At 42.5% G+C, this 19,154-nt stretch overlaps 4 protein-coding genes across 4 annotated transcripts in view; 1 reads left to right on the top strand and 3 right to left on the bottom strand.

Annotated features, from left to right (window-relative positions):
- LOC113203990 (spectrin beta chain) overlaps positions 1 to 2,431 on the bottom strand; it is a gene marked incomplete in the record, with an annotated part of 59,245 nt that extends 56,814 nt beyond the window's left edge. Inside the window, 2 exon segments of the mRNA XM_052277496.1 lie at positions 1,143 to 1,184; positions 2,264 to 2,431.
- Positions 2,432 to 2,833: 402 nt separating this feature from the next.
- LOC113203995 (uncharacterized) lies at positions 2,834 to 9,694 on the bottom strand. The gene is made up of 14 exons (XM_052277497.1): positions 9,444 to 9,694; positions 9,342 to 9,364; positions 9,092 to 9,252; positions 8,953 to 9,000; positions 8,684 to 8,871; positions 8,466 to 8,586; positions 8,061 to 8,314; positions 7,859 to 7,972; positions 7,534 to 7,691; positions 7,214 to 7,419; positions 6,884 to 7,124; positions 6,653 to 6,786; positions 6,290 to 6,545; positions 2,834 to 6,210 (listed from the first exon to the last, which is right to left on the bottom strand). Exons 3-14 carry the CDS (start codon positions 9,238 to 9,240, stop codon positions 6,097 to 6,099), a joined length of 1,983 nt encoding a protein of 660 aa, XP_052133457.1. The 5' UTR covers positions 9,241 to 9,252; positions 9,342 to 9,364; positions 9,444 to 9,694; the 3' UTR covers positions 2,834 to 6,096.
- An 819-nt stretch (positions 9,695 to 10,513) lies between these two features.
- On the top strand, positions 10,514 to 12,779 carry LOC113203997 (zinc finger protein ZPR1). The gene is made up of 8 exons (XM_026418989.2): positions 10,514 to 10,694; positions 10,888 to 11,140; positions 11,229 to 11,386; positions 11,455 to 11,589; positions 11,680 to 11,839; positions 11,958 to 12,118; positions 12,221 to 12,484; positions 12,566 to 12,779. The coding sequence occupies exons 1-8, from the start codon at positions 10,590 to 10,592 to the stop codon at positions 12,689 to 12,691; spliced, it is 1,362 nt and encodes a 453-aa protein (XP_026274774.1). The 5' UTR covers positions 10,514 to 10,589; the 3' UTR covers positions 12,692 to 12,779.
- Positions 12,754 to 19,154, bottom strand: part of LOC113203998 (probable tubulin polyglutamylase ttll-15) — a 29,862-nt gene continuing 23,461 nt past the window's right edge. The window contains exons 2-8 of the mRNA XM_052277499.1: positions 14,947 to 15,145; positions 14,706 to 14,858; positions 14,501 to 14,620; positions 14,172 to 14,401; positions 13,763 to 14,102; positions 13,540 to 13,667; positions 12,754 to 13,452 (exon numbers count right to left, since the gene is read on the bottom strand). Coding sequence (XP_052133459.1) covers positions 13,128 to 13,452; positions 13,540 to 13,667; positions 13,763 to 14,102; positions 14,172 to 14,401; positions 14,501 to 14,620; positions 14,706 to 14,858; positions 14,947 to 15,145 — 1,495 coding nt within the window. The 3' untranslated portion in view covers positions 12,754 to 13,127. The remainder of the gene's footprint in view (positions 13,453 to 13,539; positions 13,668 to 13,762; positions 14,103 to 14,171; positions 14,402 to 14,500; positions 14,621 to 14,705; positions 14,859 to 14,946; positions 15,146 to 19,154) is intronic.

Below are 19,154 nucleotides of genomic sequence, written 5' to 3'. Positions count from 1 at the left end.
CGGGCTCCAGTCCCTCCCGCATCGAGGCCGTCAGGCAGCCTGCCCGTCGTGTCACGGGTTCATATCACTCCGAGTGTCATTAGTGTTGGTCGGCCCGCAGCAGGTCAGCAGGCGAAGCGCCCCGCACGGCTCATAAGAGGCTGAGGACAGCCCATGTGCGGGGTGGCCGTGGGTGAGGCGCCCCCCTAGGAGGGGTAGACTGCCTGCTGCCGTCTGACCCAGTGATTGACGAAGTTTACGAAGCACACGAAATGGGCGTGGTGTGGCGTGACGGGGTGAGATTGAGGGGGCAGGGGGGGGGGTGCATACGAGACTGTCGCGCAGAGCGAGATAGTGATGTCACAGCCATCAGCTGACGTCCGGGAAGCGCCCCCCTGCGGCAGCCCTGCAGGGACCAGACCAGAGGCGCTCGCAGTCGAAGCGATATCGACGCCCTGCGATCGGCGGCGTAGGGCCGGCGGCGGGCCGCGCCCAGCCCAGAAGCAGGTGACTTCCACTTCACTCCCTGGGGGCGTGGCGGCCAGGTCCCCGGGCTCGCGACTGGGCACGCCCTGGTCCTGATGAGCTCGAGGGGTGGGAGGGGCCGCGCTGCCACTGGTCAGCCCTTAGGGAGAACCAGGAGAACCCTCGTCTCCACGAGGAATGTATTTAGTCCGGATGTATGGGGATAGATCAACCTTTAGGCAAGTTTTCAGTTGGCTTTTATTTTATTACGCTCTCACATATATCCAGTGGATGCCCAGAGAAAGGGTCACCGACCTCAGCCATCGAAAGGGGTAGCGTGGTAGGGAGGAGGGGCCCTGGAGGGGGTTCTTGAACCCTGGAGTGGCCTGTGAGATGCCCACAGTATACGGCGCGCCGCAAGGCAGGGCTCATTAAAGATTCAGAAGACAGTTGCCCCCTATCTCCTCTACTCCTACAAGCACCAAGAAGGGAGAAACCAAAGGGCAGTCAACAAGGGCACATGACATGAATGGGCTTGCGTAACGCACCAGCAAAAGCAGCAGGTCATGAGGGATCACATGTTCACTGGGGTTCAACATGTGTAACAATGGAATATTGTTTCCAACATTTCCAGTATTCCTACAACGGAGTGGAATGTCAGAAAACCTAACTAGGAAAATTGTGTGTTGACTACTCACCCTAAACATGCAGCCCCCCTCCAGTGGTCACCAGCCTTGCACCTACAGGGGGAAGAAAGATAAATTACAGAACACAATCATAGTTGGTAATGATACAATGAGAAGGTAGGCTTAACAACAGTTAATGGAATGAGATAACTTGACACCCTTCAGCAGATATTTGGTGTGAGCATGACCTCTCACCATCCACAAACACAAACAGAGAGAGGTAGGGGAAAGAACAAATGTAGCTAATTGATCTACGAACAAAGTTCTTGAAAACATACAGAGAAATGTTTATGGTTTCTGAATCTGTAACTAAACAAATTTGAGCATTGGCAAGAACAATGATGGTCGATTTTCCTTGCATGTATGCTCAATATAGGAAAGAAAATCCTCGTATACAAGGCATTAGCTGTTTTTTGTTTTCTTTCGTTTCCTACACGCAAACAAGCACAAAACAAAAGCATATTTTCATAGATATTACATTTGAAATCAGAACTCATCAATATTACTACATTAAAACTACAACAAACATAACAAGAAAAAAACATTCCGAAGTACTGGAGGTAACTTGAGTCCCAAGACAAATGAGAAAAAAAATGAAAAACAACGCTTAATTTTTTAAGTTTAAAACAATAACTATTGTTTCCCTTTAAACAAAAATGCCAAGCAGTATTGTAGGTTAGGAAAATCAGTAAACATTATATAGTTAATCAATGCACGGCAGGAAATAGTTAGAATGATGAAAGAGACTAATAATAATAAAATAGAAAATCCTGAACAATAACAAACGACTGAGTTTAATGTCCAAAATACATAATGAAGAAAATCCAACAAAAAAAGGGGGTTGGGCTCTGAAGCGGTTAAGTGATTATTTCATTGCGTGGCTGAATGGCACGAACAGTACAATTTGAAAATAGGACATTAAAATTTACTGTCCAGTACGACAAGTTATTCTAATACCAGATTAAAACAGTATAATAAGGCTTGATGAGAACCGCTTACTCGTACAAACAGGAACTCGCCCATTGCCGGTCAATGGTGACCTGAGTAGGCCTAGCCCCAAACTTCCAGAAATGGGTAACAGACAAAAAGATGAGAGGATAAAGCTTCCAACATTTACCTCAATTGACACTTACCGTGCGCAATGTTTCGCAAACGTCCAGAACACAAACAAACGACGTCCTCGTCGAAATCTTCAGATTCAAGCCAAACAGACGACAAACCCAAACCATACCGCAGAAACAAACCGACCGACGCGCTGCCTACGTGCGCGCAGTACCCCACCCGAGAAAGTAGTGCGCTCCCGTATTAGCTAATTTTTTTCGGACATTCTTTGATTTTTGATAAAATTCAACTGAAGACACAATTTTGCAGTCAAAGATTTTTTTTTATTTGTCTGCCACCAAAATTGAAGGGTTGTAAAGCCGATTATCGACGGAGGAATACACTAGTCTCATCTTCAGGTGATGTCATCGCCCTCTTTAGGCGAGATCTGAAATTGTTGGCAGGGGAAGGTGCAGGGTGGGCGTGGCAAATAGGACCAAAAGAAGTTTACCCGTGACAGTATTCACAAAAAGAGGACTTCAGATTTGACTGTAGATTACAACTTTTGAAAAGAAATGTACCTGAGAAATAAAAGCTTTCAAAGAACAGGAAGGATTTCTTTCATTTGTTTTTAATTTGGGGGAAAATAAATCACATTTGGGTCCAATAAAAATTTTATTGAACAATATGGACAAATTATGATTGCTAAGAGAGACGTCTACATAAAATGCAATTGTCTTGAAAGATGATGTTGCAATAATGTGATCAAGCACACACAAAATGGTGACAAAAATCACCAGAGGTAGCGGAAAAAATATCCGAACCATACAATACAAATGATTTTAAGACAAATCACTGGAGCACATTACAGTACAAAGTCGACACTATATAACAGCACCAAACTCAACTCCCCCAAAAATGTTACAAGGTTTGACAAAGATGGCTGATAAGTTTCACAAAGACTAGAATGGGAATAAGCTTTGGATAATTTTGAGCATGAAATTTTCAGTAACATGATACAGGTATAAGCACAGAACCTTAGCAGTCGTGGCATGACACAAAACTCAGTCTCTTGATGATGTAGATAAAATGCATTATAAGTTTCTTTAATGTACATATTTCCTTTACAGTAATTGTGTGTCCTTCAAACATAGCAAATCACATAAACTCAACTCCTCTAGTGATTGGTCCCACAAACAGTAGTTGATAGCTACGTAGTCTGAGAGGAGCAATGTGCATTTAACTGAACAAAAACTGAGAACAATCAATCAACTCAACGCTTTTGAAAACATCTTGCATTAAAAAAGAAAATGACTGGACAAAAGTTACATTGATCTGTGGCTTCTTAAAATATTTTGATCTAAGCAAACTTCATAGTGGAGTCACGTCAAGTAAAAAATGCACAATACACTTTTAAATTAAAAATTCTTGATGGTGAGGTGTTTAAGCTAGCAGGCTCATCTGCAAGACGGTTGAACCTTAATTTCAAGGCTCTGAAAGCAAGCACTGGCTTAAATTGGGATTGGCAATTTTTACCCAGTGTATTTATTACTCAACATGACTCTACAGCATTATACTAATATAAAAATACAGGTTAATGCTAGTCCCAAATGTGAAACTGAATTTAATGGAATTTAGAATAATCATTTTGAAATGAAATGAGGTACCTACGTTGTACTTGGCACACATAAATTACTTTCAAAATTCTTCTTGGCTGCTCTGCAGAGCACACTGCCCAAAATACAGTATCCCAATAAACACGAAAAACTCACGAGGACGTCATATTGACATCAAAAGGACTAATTTGGTCACAAGAAAGGTCAAAATTTAGGCCAAAACTCGGTCATTTTGACGTCAAATGACCGAGAATGACCTATTTGTGACATTTTCGTGTTCTCTGGGATACCACACTTAAAGAGTTAATTAGGACCTAAACTGGATGTTAACACTAAAGAATTGATGGGCATATAAGTAATGGCTAGAATTTTGACAATCACAGGCACATCACTATCTGTGGTTACTGGACATCACTCAAATCTTGAATAAACCAGAACCAGCTTTTGTTCCCTATCCCTTGACTAATTGGGTATAGGACTTACTCTGTCCTATAGAACCTAGAACAATACTTTGTAATGATTATTTCTGCATTAAGGCAAATAAGGCATTTCAGGAACGTTAACAGTGCAATTAACTTGATATCTAACATAGAAAATGTAATACGACAATTAAGTACTTGAAAATATTAACAAACTCACTGTCAGATTTATTAAAACTGCTTTCTCATGACAAGAGAGGGACTTTTCAACTGCAATACTGTAACATCTATTGAAGTCATAATAAACTTAGTTTTCATACTTGTTTCTCAGAATATGTCCACTATAGTCTTTAATTCTCAATTTTATTCACAGGATAACAATCTTTAAGGAGCAGCTACCAGATGAGGTTCATAAATATGATAGGCAAGTAAATACTGTGAAAGTTGATGGATCAGACATACCAACCAACAAGCATACTAGGACATGTTTTCTTCCACTCAAATATAAAACTTGCCTTTGCAGAGCTATCCTAAACCCCTTTGATAGGTACCTAATTTTAATAGTACCGATACTTACGTTACTACTAAATGCTACACTTTAGTGCATATATCACGAAATTAAGAAGAGAAATTACAACAAGTGTGATTCTTTCTTATAATAATGCTTACCGTAACATACATTTTCAACAATATTTAATCAGATAGATTTAACTACGTCAAAATTCTGCTAAGAATTGAAATACATAAGGTCCTGAAAGATAAAAAATACTTATTTTTAAAGTACTATTACAAATCCTCTATGACTACTGAATCTATCAAATCACAGAAATACATTTATAGCAGGGGTCACGGCTTTGTGGCTTGCAAGCCACTATGTTGTCATTCACACTCTCTCACTTTAAGAAAAAAAACACTCGTGTATGTTGCCCACAAGTCTGTGTCTCTTGTTCATTATGACTAGTGCTGTTGATAACCAAGATCTCTGCATTACGGTAGCAGAGCATCAATAACTTGAGGTATAGAAGGGAACTCTACCTACAACGCCACTGCTTGAGTACATTCAAAGTCATTGAATGAAAGTATGCATATAATCTGTAACATACACAGCTTTGAAGTAGTATTTAACTTCAAGATCACAGACAAACTAAAGAGCCCCTTTTAATCAGTGTGTAACTTACTAATTTTTTAGTTATTTCAACAAATATTCAACATTGTACTCTTCTAAAACTGTTGGTTTTCAATTAAGTAACAGAGAGGCTTCTTTCTTTTGAAACCTACACTGCAACTCACATGTGAAACATTTATTTCCACAATATCGCAATTATACTATTTTAAGTCACACCCCAAATTTTACAGGAGTCATAAGAAAGACTCATGTGAGACCCCAACTAAATGGGTACCCAATTCTCAATTCTGAGCCACAATCCGAATTTTACAAAAAGAAATTATATGGTTACAATTTTGAAAGAAAGGGTGCGAATCAGAATTTAAAGAATACATGGCAGCACACGTGCAGCACAAAAGTGAAGGAAAGAGGACCCATAGGAAAGAACTTCTGCAGAAACGTACCTTGATTACATGGAAAGAACACCCACGTTCCAAAGCCACAAAAATTATAAAAAAGGAAAGGTGAGCTAATAATTGCGTAAATATGATACAGGACAGGTTTGCCTTTGTAGATTGCTTTAAAAAGTTATTTCTTCAACTCACCCAGCATATAGATGTCTTAATTTATCCAGATTATAAACTAAGAAGAACATTTATGAAGATGATGCATTTTAAACAGCTTATCCACTCACAAGATAGTAAATTCAAGTGAGCTACTTCAATTTGTCTTTTTACTTGGAAAAGTTAGCGAGATATGTGGATTTAAAGCTACAACTAGACAATTTAAAACGTGGCTGGAGGATCCTTACAGAAACAGTACTTTCTTAGGTCTTGATTTGTCTGCATAATGCAATGGGCTGCTGATCCGTATTTGTTGATGCGACTAACGTCTTGAATCTGAAACCAAACCGGCAGTTTAAAATACAACTTGTTAGTAATCCTTAGGTAATCTACTGTTATTTAAAGAAATATTTACCCTAATGGTGTAATATCCAGTTACTAAGTTATGGGACATTGACACTTCATATAGTCCATTTCCTGGTTTAGTTCTTAGCTTGATCTGTAACATTTCAGTGTTGGCTCGCTGAGAACCAGATAAATCAGGCTTGAAACCATCAGGGTCAGACGAATGATGAAAGGCTAAAAGTTTTTGATTTGGGCGTAATCTTGCGGACCAAATTATTTCATCCAATGAAAGGTCGGCACACAATTTCCTCTGTGGTTGGGTAAAGCTGACATGAAAAAAAACACAAAGGATAAAAAAGACAGATAAGTTGGTCTAATTGGTGCAATACAATCTTAAGTATGATAGCTAAAATCCCAGTTTATGTTTACTAACTTGTTTAGGAACCTGACAAATTCATTGGCACCTTCCTGTATGACACGATCATTATGGTTTACTACATCCCAATCAAGGCATGCACACCAATGTGCTTCAATATGTGCATGGGCACATGATCTTGCAAGAGGAATCTTGAAAATTATTAGAAAAAAATGGTTAAGAACTATAGAAGTTGTATTAGCAAACTTGCTACTACTATAGAAGTTAAAACTAAATTCTGAAGTGTACCTTGTTGAAAAGACTCATACTTCGATTCTTCAAATCATTCTCTTCTAATTTGGATGGGAAGTGAATGACATGCTTGAGAGTAGCATAGATATCAAACGGCGAAGATAACCGCTTTGTATTAGCAACAAAATTTGAATAAGCCTCAGGATGTTTTTGTTTAAACCATGGAGGAAAAGTGAAAGAAAAGAATGGGAGTCTCTCTTCCTGCTTTCCTTGAATCGTCTGACGAATGTCTGCAAACCTGGGAGAAGAAAATATTTGTTCATAAAACCAACAGAGTATGTCATTGAACTTCCATTTAAAAATGGAGATGAGGTACATTTCTTTTACCTAGGCCCATGATCACTGAATACTATTAGAAGAGTATTGTTCAGAAATCCTCTTTCATGAACATTAACGAGCCATGCATGGAGATCCTCATCCATAGTCCCCACAAGGTTTACATTATCATGAGATAATTGAGCAAGAAAAGATAACATAAAGTGTGGTTTGTCTCGATAGACTGACATGAGATTTTTTGTGTAATCTAACATTATCTGTGACAACAAAAGAAAAATTTAGGTACAAGTAGAGCATTAAAATTACAAGTGACTCATCACATTTACATGATGTTTTTAATAGAGAGAGAAAGAAACACCTAAGAGCTTTACCTTGTGGCATTCTTGGGAGCCAAGGCATTTCTTTTCATTTCGCCAATGAGACTCAGCAGCCAAATAAAACGACCTTCCATAGTGATCGACAGGGGGTTTATTGAACCCTTTGAGGCGGTAGGTAAAAGTCCCAATCTCTGGCTGATCTTCCACATATCCTAAAATTTAATTTGAAAAATTGAGCCTAGTGATAACATTAAAAATTGTGATTTGCAATAAACTTCACGGCTCTCTAGCTACACTGATTAAAGTTCAACAGAACACACTGAATGTGAAATCAAGGTATAGACAGATAAAAAATAATTGATGAATAACATTTTCTTACCTGTCACATAACCATTTGACTTAAAATCGTTCCAAATAAATGGGTACGCATCTACATATGTTGCCCTTGATCCTTTCCTCTTCCTTGTTTCTGGGAGCTCTAACTCAGTTGACCCTAAAAAAGTGACAGAAAGAGATAGTAATGAAAATATCAAGTATAAAATTTGTTTGATTTTTACAGTCAAAAGAACAATTAAACAAACCTGTTAAAATTGGGATAAGGGCTTGAGGTGTTCCATCCCCTACAATATTATAACCCTCAAGGACAAGAGCACCTAAAGTTTCCGTGAGAAACTTGTGTGTCCGTGGTAGTTTCCGAATGAAATTGTTCCTAGAGATGGAATCCATACCCCACATGACAACACTCAGACCTAGGCCATCAGCAGGTACTTGATCCCATCCAATGCGATCTACTATCTCCTCGCCATGGCGAATGCCAGCCAAAATACTGTTCCAGCTGAAGAAGGGAAACAAAGTTACCAAAATTGTTAAGCATGAAGGAAAATAGCACCTAGGATAAACACAGGCACAACTACTTTATATAAAAGTATAATAAAACAGTTTATTTAGACTAGTTATATGAAATTATTTCTTGATAGAGAACTTACTAATTTCCACTTTCAGATTTGCAGTAAACCTTCACAAAATCACTCGCTTCAAGATTATATTGATGGTGGGTTGACGTTGTCAGTCCATCACCAGTGGTGTATTCATTGTTTCGATGAATGTCTATCAAATTAATGAAGGTAATAGATTGATTATATAAAATATAAACCAGATATTTACTTACGAATACACTTATGAATAGATTTATGTATACACTTACCTGTGAAGGTACATTCAATTTCCCCATGTAAAGTTTTAGCTTCATCGGTTATAAAAGCTGTTGATCCATTAACTTCCACCCAATCTTTTTCAGAATCACAATGGAATTTATCAATATCTTTGATAAATTTCATCATTTCTGGAGCATGCACTGGCAAAACTGGATGTCTACACACTTGTCCAACGTTTCTGGAAGGGAGAAAATCAGGAATGAGACCCCAAGAAAGAATATAAGGAAATACTCAGACGTCAAGTGTCCATGAATCTTACTTAACGTCCATCTTCACTGCACGGCTGAATTCTCCTAACATCTCTTTTCTGCAAAATGATAATAATAAGATAAAAGACAGTGTAAACCAAGCAATATGCAGAGTTCTAATTATGAAAGGTAGAAATTGCAAGAACTTACAGCTGTTGTGCTCGATCAAGATCTTCTAAACTGTTATCCATGACTGTTCGAATTATTTGAAAGACTCCATACAAACAAAAGGATACAATCACGAAGAAAAACAGCCGCCGGGGGTTATTCACGTAACGAAACATCATGACTCTCCCCATAGGTACTTCAGACTGCAAAACACAAGTACAAACAAACCTTGAAGAAAACAACTAAAACGTCAACAAATATGACAGTTCACTCGCGAAATGGAGCTACAAACCACAATACAGATGAGTTGATTGACTGCGACCGATAAATTAAAAGAGAATACCCTTCAGTGAAATACCGTCACAAAATTCATGGTCGTAAATCTACGGCAAACCTGAGTCAAGACTTTAATGATCCCTTTCGTCTTGAGCAAAAACAAATCTGCGTATTTAACTCCTTCGACGTTTGTCAAAGAAAGTAGGGGTGAATGAGATGAGTACTGCTAAGTTTCCCAACTCCGAAGTTAATGCTAGTTTGGGACATCTATTAGGTGAAAAAGCAAAATAAATACAGCAGTTGCCGCTCTTCTTAACCTCAACTTTATCATACGTACAAAGTCAAGTACGCCCTCTGTACGGGGAGGGAGGAAGGGGGAGAGGGGGAGGCGGGGGTGACGTCACAACCCACAACCTGGAATTAGTAGGAATGAAAAGGATAAAAGATGAAGATGTTAATAGTTGAGCTAATTTTTTGGTATTACTAGCCAGCGTTGTTACTCGAAGGGGGGTACTTAATACAATAAATAACGAACGTCACACGAGGCGATGCTTTTGATAAGGCTCTGATGGCGCCTGCTGCGCGCTGGGTAGGCCAGCCCGCCAAGCAGCTGTGTGAAGACGGTGGCCCGCCCGCCCAGCGCCCGCGACTCTAGGGTGCGAGAGCGTGTGTCGCCTAATTTTACCCCGCATCACCTCGGTGAACGTTTATTCACTGTGGGAGCACCCAGTTAATCCTCGGCTTAAACTGAGGATATGGGTCGCAGCCCCAGCCCCGAAACTCTAATGACCGCGGTTGTCGTGGAGCTATGGCAATGCGTATCGCGGCGAGCTGGTGCGCGTAATTCACCAGAGTAAATTGATGCGAATGTATCGCGTTTTTGTTACATGTTCCCCAGCTAGGAAACGCGTCTCCCGCCGTGCAACGAGGGGAGTCCCGGACTTGGTTTGGCCGAACGACGCCGCTCGCGCCTCGCTCTGTGGACGCAAAAAAATATCAACTTAAATTTTGCTCACAATGAAAGGTGAAATGAATTGCGGTTTGTGCTACAAGCGGCCGGCGAGGGTTTGGTGAGGTGTGGTGCGTAAGTTTTGTCCGCACCAAGAGGTGGCGGGTCGCAGGGCATATAACTTTCCTTGCGTTGTGTGCACCATAAAGAGAGTTTGGGGCAGGTAACGCGATCGCTATTCGCACCAACCGGTTGCATGTGCTCCTCTGATGTGCTCAAGTGCTCAATGTGTTCTGCTGTGATCTCTACAACATAATGGGCGAATCAGTAAAAAAGCCTCTCTTTCGTGACATTAATGCTGATGATCCTGACCCTGAGACGACAGAAATTGAGAGTCTGTGTTTGAACTGCGGTGAAAATGTACGTTTTAGTTAAAATATGTTATCCATTATTTCTAACCTTACCATTACAAGGAGGAGCACAACCCGTTTGCACTCGTTCCATAAACATTTGCCTTTTCTTCGCCTGAGAATCCATTTATGGCTCTTGTTTATTTTTCCTTGCTTAGAAATATCGTCTTTGTTTTTTTACATGAGTGAATTCGTTTTTCTAGGGCATCACTAGGCTGCTTCTTACGAAGATTCCATTCTACAAGGAAGTTGTTCTCATGTCATTTTACTGCGAGCACTGTGGATTTAGCAACAATGAAATTCAACCTGGAGGTCAGATCCAGGAAAAGGGTGTAAGAATAACTCTAAAGATTGCATCAACAACTGACTTAAATCGTCAAGTTGTCAAATCAGATTCAACTTCAGTTTGTGTACCTGAAGTTCAGCTTGAAATTCCAGCTTTTTCTCAGAAAGGAGGTATGTAATACAACTTTTTCTGCTTTAAACTGACACTCCATTTGATGGACTCTTCTTAATGACTACTTGTGCTACTTTCTTCTGGAAGAGGTAACAACTATCGAAGGAGTTTTGGACCGCAGTGTTCAGGGCCTTGAGCAGGATCAAGTCGTTCGTAGGAAAGAACATCCTGAAGCAGCAGCTCAAATAGATGAATTCCTACAGAAACTTGTTAAATTAAAAGAGTTAGAAACACCCTTTTCCATGGTAGGTTTTGAATTAGTTGATTTTTGTAAGAAATCTCCAGATGTTACTCTTTGGATTGTTTCTCTCAGGTTTTTGAAGATATTAGTGGTAACACCTTTGTTCAGAATCCTAATGCACCACAAACAGATCCTGGAGTCACCATTACTCACTTCAATCGCACTACAGAACAAAACCATTCTTTAGGATTGTATAGTGAAGCTGAGGTTAATTCAAATTATTATTCAGTCAGGAGTTTCTACATTTAGTAGTAACATATCTCATCCTAATAGTGTTTATTGCTTTGTGATTTTTAGGTCTCTGGGGAGGAAAAGACAACTTTGACTGAAGATGGAATTTTGCAACCCTTGAAAGAAGGTGAATTTACTTTAGAGACATTGCAAGGAGAAGTTCTTCAATTTCCGACTAATTGCCCTCGGTGTAGAGCTCCGTGCATGACTAATATGAAAGTAACCAGTATCCTTTTGTTGCTATATAGTATCTTTACCACCAGTTGTATTATCAGTCAAATCCTCTATTGAACACAACAAATATTAATCTCAATTTAGAGTAGTCTTCCTTAATATATTTTAAGATATCCCCTATTTTAAGGAAGTTGTGATAATGGCTACTAATTGTGACACCTGTGGAGAAAGAACTAATGAGGTCAAGAGTGGTGGAGGTATTCAGCCTCAAGGTATGAAAATAGAAGTTAAAGTTCATAGCAAGGAGGATTTTTCAAGGGATGTCCTAAAAGTAAGTTTCTTCTTTTCTTTTTTTTTTGAGTCCCTCTTAAAATGAATTACTTGTTTGAAGTCTATCACTCTTCCATCTCTAACTTTTCTTACTTTTTACCAGTCTGACACCTGCTCTCTGTCAGTGCCTGAATTAGATGTGGAAGTAGGCCCTGCAGCTCTAGGGGGAAGATTCTCTACTGTAGAAGGTATACTTTCTGCTATGAAGAACCAACTTTTAAGCTCTGATGTGATGTTAAGTGACAGTGCCGATCCTGTGATTCAAAAGAAATTGCTTGATTTTCACCAAAAATTTCAAGACATTTTAGAAGGGAAAGAATCTGTTACATTGGTGTTAGATGACCCGGCAGGAAACAGCTATGTACAGGTATGGAAAACATGCTGTGAGCTTGTGTTGACTTACTACTTCATTAAAGTGCCTCTAAGTAATGTAAAAAATATTTTTCAGTCTCTCACAGCTCCAGATCCTGACCCAGCACTGAGTGTAACTCACTATGATCGCACCTATGATCAGAATGAAGAATTAGGCCTGAATGACATGATGGTGGAAAACTATGAAACAAAGCAGTCATGAAAAGGTGATGTAGGTTAAGTTTTGTTTTGGTCTTAAATTCTAATTAAGGGGAAAAAAGAGGGTTTATTAAATCAACAATTTTATTGGATTCTACTGTTTTTTTGGCACATACATAGACACGAAAATCTGTCTATACTAAATCAGTCAATGGCAGGAAAGTATATGGTATTCCATATACGGTGCTCAGTAATGTAAATACATACTAACGTACCTAATTATTACCTGCATTCCTTTTGTTGGAGCTTTATTCGATTCGGCTAAAGACAATGTAAAGGAAAACATTGATGTGCTACAGGTTGGGAGTAGGTTTCTTTATAAAAAAAAAATAACAATTAGGAACCACAGTTAACTGGCGTGAGGCCTTGCTCATTCACACCATGATATATCTTGTAAGCATTTCCCTTTGAACCAACGGTACATCATTTGATTTTCTGGGCTATAAGAATCCAAAACGTAGTTCTGTGCTGCCTCTTTCTGAGTCTGTGTAAGTACAAATGTTTATGATTATGATCGAGCATTCTTGTTTGACAGAGTATTGTTTTAACACACTTACCATTGGGGGTGGAAACACTCGCCGGCATTCATGCCTGTTAATATGTTCCAAGTATGCACTCTCAAGAGTATGTTTCATGTCAGCCGTTAGACATCTTTGGCAAATTTGGCATTCAGGAGCCATACATGTTTCACATCTTGTTCCACATATTTCCGGGTAGACACCAGTTTGTTTCGAGTTTACTTGCATAATGATATCCTCTTTTGTCCTGTGACAATTCAAAGATAAGGTTACATATGGGGTTAGTAAAGTTATCTTCCTTGATTCCAATCAAGGAACTATCTACCTACTGTACCTTAAAAGTGATTGTTTATGAACATTCTGACCCACACCTACAAGACTTAACAGGCTGTATAGAACCTGCTCATATAAAATTGAATTTGGTGGGAAATGCTGGGATGACAGATTTGGTGACATATTTGCCTATAAAAAGGGTTCAGAAGAATAAGTTTTGAAATAATAGTGAAATATCTTTTTTGAAATTGTTACACATTTGTGTTATTTCAGGATTTCCTTACCTCCATAATAAACACATTGAGATCTTCATCTATCACAAAATCAAATCGAACCATTTCATAGAAAGTGCGTTTGGTTTTATACTGACTTAAAAGATTCAGTATGGACATTTCAGTTCTCAAATACACTTCTTGAATTGCTGATTTTACTGCTTTCCACACCTTTTCTGGTTCTTTACCAATTTCTCTCATGTAAGCATCAAAGCTCTCCTTCATAGAAAATCCTCCATCTGTGAAATATTTTTTCAAGGAAGGGACTTTCCATGTAGGCAAATAATCATCTCCAATTACATATTTGTCAACTACTTTTGGATCAAATGGATGGTATTTTTCTGGACAAAACCTATGGGGTATAGTGGAATTAATTATATGTTAATCTTATCTTAGTTTATTCTTTGCCTAAATTACTCACCTGAAAAGAACATCTCCATTGTAAATATAAACACGTAATGGATCAACTGAGGTGAGGATGGTGTAAACTCCTATATCAAATTTATAGCCATCCACAAGTAGTGGTCTATCAACGTATTCCTGGACAAATGTTCCATTTGCTGAAAGGTCTAGTTCATTAACATTTGATATTTGAATTCCTCTATGGTGGTTGGATTTTTGTACAAATACTTTCTTAGGATTTCTTTTAACCTAAAACAAAAGAAGTGGTATTAAAAAAAAGAAATAGATTACAGTTAAATTATGCAGAAATAATGGATGATGTAATATTTTTTTCAAAGGCAAACATACATGTTCAAATAGGAGTTGCTTGTCCTTGGGCAAGCGAAATGCTTTAGGTACGTATGGGATGTCCATGGTAGCCAGGTTTGCTTTATTTGTTATGAAGCCAGATCCAGGAAAATGATTGACCTGTGAGAAATTTTTACATATTGTAAGTTTTTTGATTATTACAACTTGTATTTTATATACTGTGTAGAATACATTTTGTTCCTACCTTTTGGTGAGGCTGAAGATGTTTTAGAGCTGGTAAAATCGTAAATGGGTAAGGATGGGACCAAAGCACATCCCAGTTTTCTTCTATCTGTGCTTCTTCGTACCCAAGCCTCCTCATAACATTATAAACATGTTTCAGATGCCCTGTCTTTCCCTAAGTGAGGATTAAAAAAAAAAAGAAGAAAATATGAGGTCATGCCATGAATATTATTCTAAAATTAAGTTTAGATTTGTTTACTTACATCTTTTGTGTAAACAACATACTTTGGTTGATTCAATACTTTAGGTTTTATTGACTGCGCTGGTTTAGTTGTTTCCTTTATATTATTTAACTCAAACATGTTCAGCAATATAAGGGCTGAGCATGCTACAACAACAACAATTATGAGCAGCTTGGTAGTCCGTGATAGACCTCTCATTTTAAGTTTGTGGTCAAAAAACCTGAAAGTTAAAACACATGCTTATAGTAGTTCTTCAAAGATCAAAATTCAATGCTTCTTCTATTCATTCTAAATAGGTCAAGATAAAATCAGGCATATTCAGGACTTTGCATTGAAGAGTGTTTACAATTTATATCTTGTCTGTAATAATTTGGATGAATCCAATTATTTTCTATAATTAAGAGTTACTTCCAGCAAATCAAAACTGACCAACAAGGTTAAAACATGAGTTCAAGCAGGGATGACTTATTCATCCATTAAGTCACTCACTTAATTCTGCTTTCACGTTCTTTGGAAAGCCTACAGTCACCATTCGAGTGTAATGGTTTCAAGTCTGTTCTTTACTTAATTCTTTTTCATCCTTTTTAGGTAGAGGAGCACCGGTTAGCGCCTGGTGCAGACACAGGTAACCTGTAGAATTTGCTGTTGTTATGCTTTTTATTGAATTGACCACAGACTTTTGACCGGTCGAGCGTCGAATTGCTGTGAAATGTACCAGTCTTACTCTGTTTCCACGTAAAAGTACTAGCCGTCGAATCTCACCTGTTGATTTAAGTCTACGTAGCCGTGGAGTGGGTGCCAAGTGTCAAACGGAGGAAGAGGGGCGTAGCGAAGGGGAGAGGGAAGAGGGGTCCGATGAGACGTCACGTCCGAGAAAGTCCCGGGCCTCCGGCTTCTCCGGGCGGCCGGACCCGCGCCGGAGCCGAGACAACATAGGGCTGTTTCCGAAGCGAGAAGCCACCATCCTCGTCCGCCGACGGGCCACGTACCCGTGCGCTCGGCCCGCACCTCATTCGAACGCGTCTTCGGTTGTTCGGAAGCGTGGAAGGGAGAGGGCCAGGTCCCTCCTTCCTCCTCCCCAAGCAGCATGAGGTGCGTTGCTCAGGTATGAGAACCACATCTTCGTGTCGTGGTTCGACGCCCGGCCCAGCTCGACTAGAGTCCTGTAGGACTCTAAGCTCGACCAGGCAGACCGAGCCGGACGCGCCGGACGACGCCCATGTCGCTGGAATGCTCATGGCCCCGAGGAGAGGGGGACGGGCGGGAGCGGCTGTGGCCTGGACCGGGCACTAGGTGATGTCGAAGACGATGCACCGGAGCGTCCCCCTGGTGTTGACGGGGCTTGTGGTTGGGGGAAGTCCACAGGGACCGGGACTATCCTCGTTAGTCCTCTGGTGATAACTAGTTGCGCTGCCGGCGGCCTGCCTAGGGAGGCCCGCAGCCACGGTGGTGCTATCCGCTGCCATGTGCACATCACCAAATATCGGTAAATAGCTCTGGATTAAAAACGACGCCTCATTGATTAACCCTCCGCACTTTTGCAGTTATACTGTACCGCATGCATGCGCGCGGGCGGGTTTGCCTACCGTCGCTGACCACGGCGCCGACACAGTACCTTGCGACCCCGACCGGATAGGCAACCCGCCCACACGCCTGCATGAGCTACAGTATAAATACAGAACTGCGGGGTAAATCAGGCTCCTGGTATAAGTTAATGGAAATTTGCCTGCTCATATACGGCTTTAATTTTGCCTGGGTGGTTCTCAAAGGCGATTTTATGACCCGTTTGCTCCATCTCTCTCTCCCTTGCCTAGTACTCGTTCTTCCATCTGCGAATTTGTGTTGTACCCGGCCCGGACCAGGGGACTCACTACGAGGGGACCATCCCCCCGCCCCATGTCCGTTCCCAAACAGTCCCCCACAACCACCCCCTCACCCTCTCCCACCCTTTCATTCACCCACCTTCTCAACCATCCTCTCAACCACCCCCTTATTCCCTCACCCCCACCCTCCCAACCCCAAATCCCTGATCCCCATCCCCTTCCATCAACCTCTAGCCCTCAACCTCCAAACTCCAACCCCCCAACCAGCGCTCTCATCTCTCAAGATGCGGGGGGTGGTGTGGAGTTGCGAATAAATCCTTTTATTTTGATTCAAAAACAGTTCAGATCTTTCTCACTGAGCCGTTCTTGTCAGTTTATTTCAATTTTTCAATTTGACTCATTCACCTAACAATTATTGAATAATTATATAATGAAAATTAACACGCTCTACCAATGCGTCCACTCCCTTACTTAAGTGGGCCTTGTTGAAAGATACTCAACAATTCCAAGCTCACTATGATTTTTAAATTAATACTTAACATGCCAGAATTGTGTGAACAGTTTTCTATGAAAACTTAACTGTAAAAAGTCCACTTTGAAATGAGTCTTGTATGGGCACTGATGGAAAGTGATCTTGGACTTCCCCTACGCCGCGCGCCCCGTCCCCGCGTTACGTCCTGTGCTCTGCGTACATTGTCGACTCTGCCTCGCCTGGCCGGCCGGGCCTATGGCCTTCCCTCTGGCAGGCAGGCCAGTCAGGCGGGAGCCTCGAGGGGCGCTCATACCCTAGCCTCGCGTGGAACCCACTTGGCACCGTGTAGCCTCGCGCAGGGCTGGCTTCGTCCCGGCCATCCCAGAGAGCAATGCGGGAGCGCGTGTGTGTGAGAGAGAACGGGGGGCACACCGAAAGCAGCAAAGAGGGGCAGAGGGAATGAGAGCGCGTGCACCCCCTAGCACGGACGCCGCACTTTCCCCGGGGCTGCTCCCCCCCCCCTCTCCCGTCACATCCCCGGGTCGGGCCGCTCCGTACCTGACCCGCCACCCCCTCCAACCACCCTCCTTAAGATGCCTCTACCCCCTCTTCTACCTCCCAACCTGGTGGTGAACAAGTGACTGTTCAAATTGGAGGGAATTGACAAACGGAGACGGTATGGACTGTCTCCGCAACGGGGTTATAAGGGGGGGAAAGGAGTTGGTGGGGATTGCGCACCAATTATGCAGGAAAAGGCCAGTGCAAAGTTTTCAGCGTAGTATTTTCGGGGATGCGCGGGTTATGAATACTCACACTTGGCATTTACACGGGAGAGGTTGCGTTGGATGGGTGTCAGACTTTAATAACTGGGAGGTTTACTTTTTTTTGCATTAATATTCCCGAGTTGGAAACCCTTTCGTACCGCGAGTAAAAACGGACGATTCAAAATCCCTCTCTTTTCCCGCCCATTTGGCATTTCCCTCCTTTCCTTTCCCTTCCCTTCCCGCCTTGGTCTTGAATCCTACCCATCGTTCGTTGTTATCGTCCCTGTGCTGCATAAAGTGAAACGGCGTCGCGCTTGGGCCGGCCGTCCGCGCGGGATAGGGTCGACACTTCATACTCCGTTCCTGCTGCGCCCCCTCCACCTCTATCGATTCCCCCTCCCCCCGCCTCTCCCGTGACGAGAGGAAAGCACAGAGCCGGCCGGGGCCTGGCTCGGCTCTGCCCGCCCTGCGGCCCGGTCGCGGGCCCCGGCTAGGCCCCGACTCGCCCGCTCGCCCGGCTCGGCTCGTCTCTTCTGGCAGCCCCAGAGAGTGAGGTGGAAGAGGAGGAGGAGAGGGCGGAGGAGGGAGGGGTCGGGCCGGGCCCCAGCCGGCTCGGCGTGGCGGCCATTGTCGGGGCTCGGACTCCGAGCGAGGGGGTGAGGGTGAGGTGGGCGAGGGGGAGCTTGTCGGCCTGGGCAGCCGGGCCGGGGCTGAAAGCTTCGCTGGAGCTGGAGTCGGGTCGGGCTGGGTCGGACCGGGACTGGGACCGGGAGACCCGCTCCAGCACCAACGCCGCCGTGCCTGCGGGCCGGAGGTCCCTGCGCGGCCTCGGCCCGGCCTCGGCCCGGCCTCGTCTTGCCCGGCCACTACTAGCTGGGCGGGGCAGAGGCGCGGCCCAGGGCCGGTAGGTAGCGCAGAGGCCGGGAGGGAAGCCGAGGCGGTTCGCTTTGCGGGCCTCACTCGGCAATCCTCTATGAATGTATGCAACAAGTGAAGGACAGGTGGATGCTCCTTGTTGTTCGGGTGGCGGGCGGGTCCCGGGCCGGGCTGGGTCGGCTCGTGAGGGTGGCGGGGCGTGGCGGGTGTATGGCGCGGCGTCGCGACGCCACCAAAATAGGCGGCGCCGAAAAAGCGCCGCGGTGGCTCGGTGCACCGCCCGCCCGTGTTCTA

This window comes from Frankliniella occidentalis, unplaced genomic scaffold (assembly GCF_000697945.3).
Source record: "Frankliniella occidentalis isolate FOCC.00 unplaced genomic scaffold, Focc_3.1 Scaffold10, whole genome shotgun sequence".
NCBI lineage: Eukaryota > Metazoa > Arthropoda > Insecta > Thysanoptera > Thripidae > Frankliniella > Frankliniella occidentalis.
This window is presented reverse-complemented; position numbering and strand designations above follow the sequence as displayed.

Bases quoted from the DNA above. Each gene is read 5' to 3' on its own strand.
- LOC113203997 (XM_026418989.2), top strand. From the start codon at position 10,590: ATGGGCGAATCAGTAAAAAAGCCTCTCTTTCGTGACATTAATGCTGAT. The intron at 11,590-11,679 runs GTTAATTCAAAT...TGTGATTTTTAG, and splicing joins GATTGTATAGTGAAGCTGAG to GTCTCTGGGGAGGAAAAGAC. The intron at 12,485-12,565 runs GTATGGAAAACA...AATATTTTTCAG, and splicing joins CAGGAAACAGCTATGTACAG to TCTCTCACAGCTCCAGATCC.
- LOC113203995 (XM_052277497.1), bottom strand. From the start codon at position 9,240: ATGGGGAGAGTCATGATGTTTCGTTACGTGAATAACCCCCGGCGGCTG. The intron at 8,872-8,952 runs GTAAGATTCATG...TCTCCCTTCCAG, and splicing joins GCAGTGAAGATGGACGTTAA to AAACGTTGGACAAGTGTGTA. The intron at 6,546-6,652 runs GTTAGTAAACAT...TTTTCATGTCAG, and splicing joins TTTGTCAGGTTCCTAAACAA to CTTTACCCAACCACAGAGGA.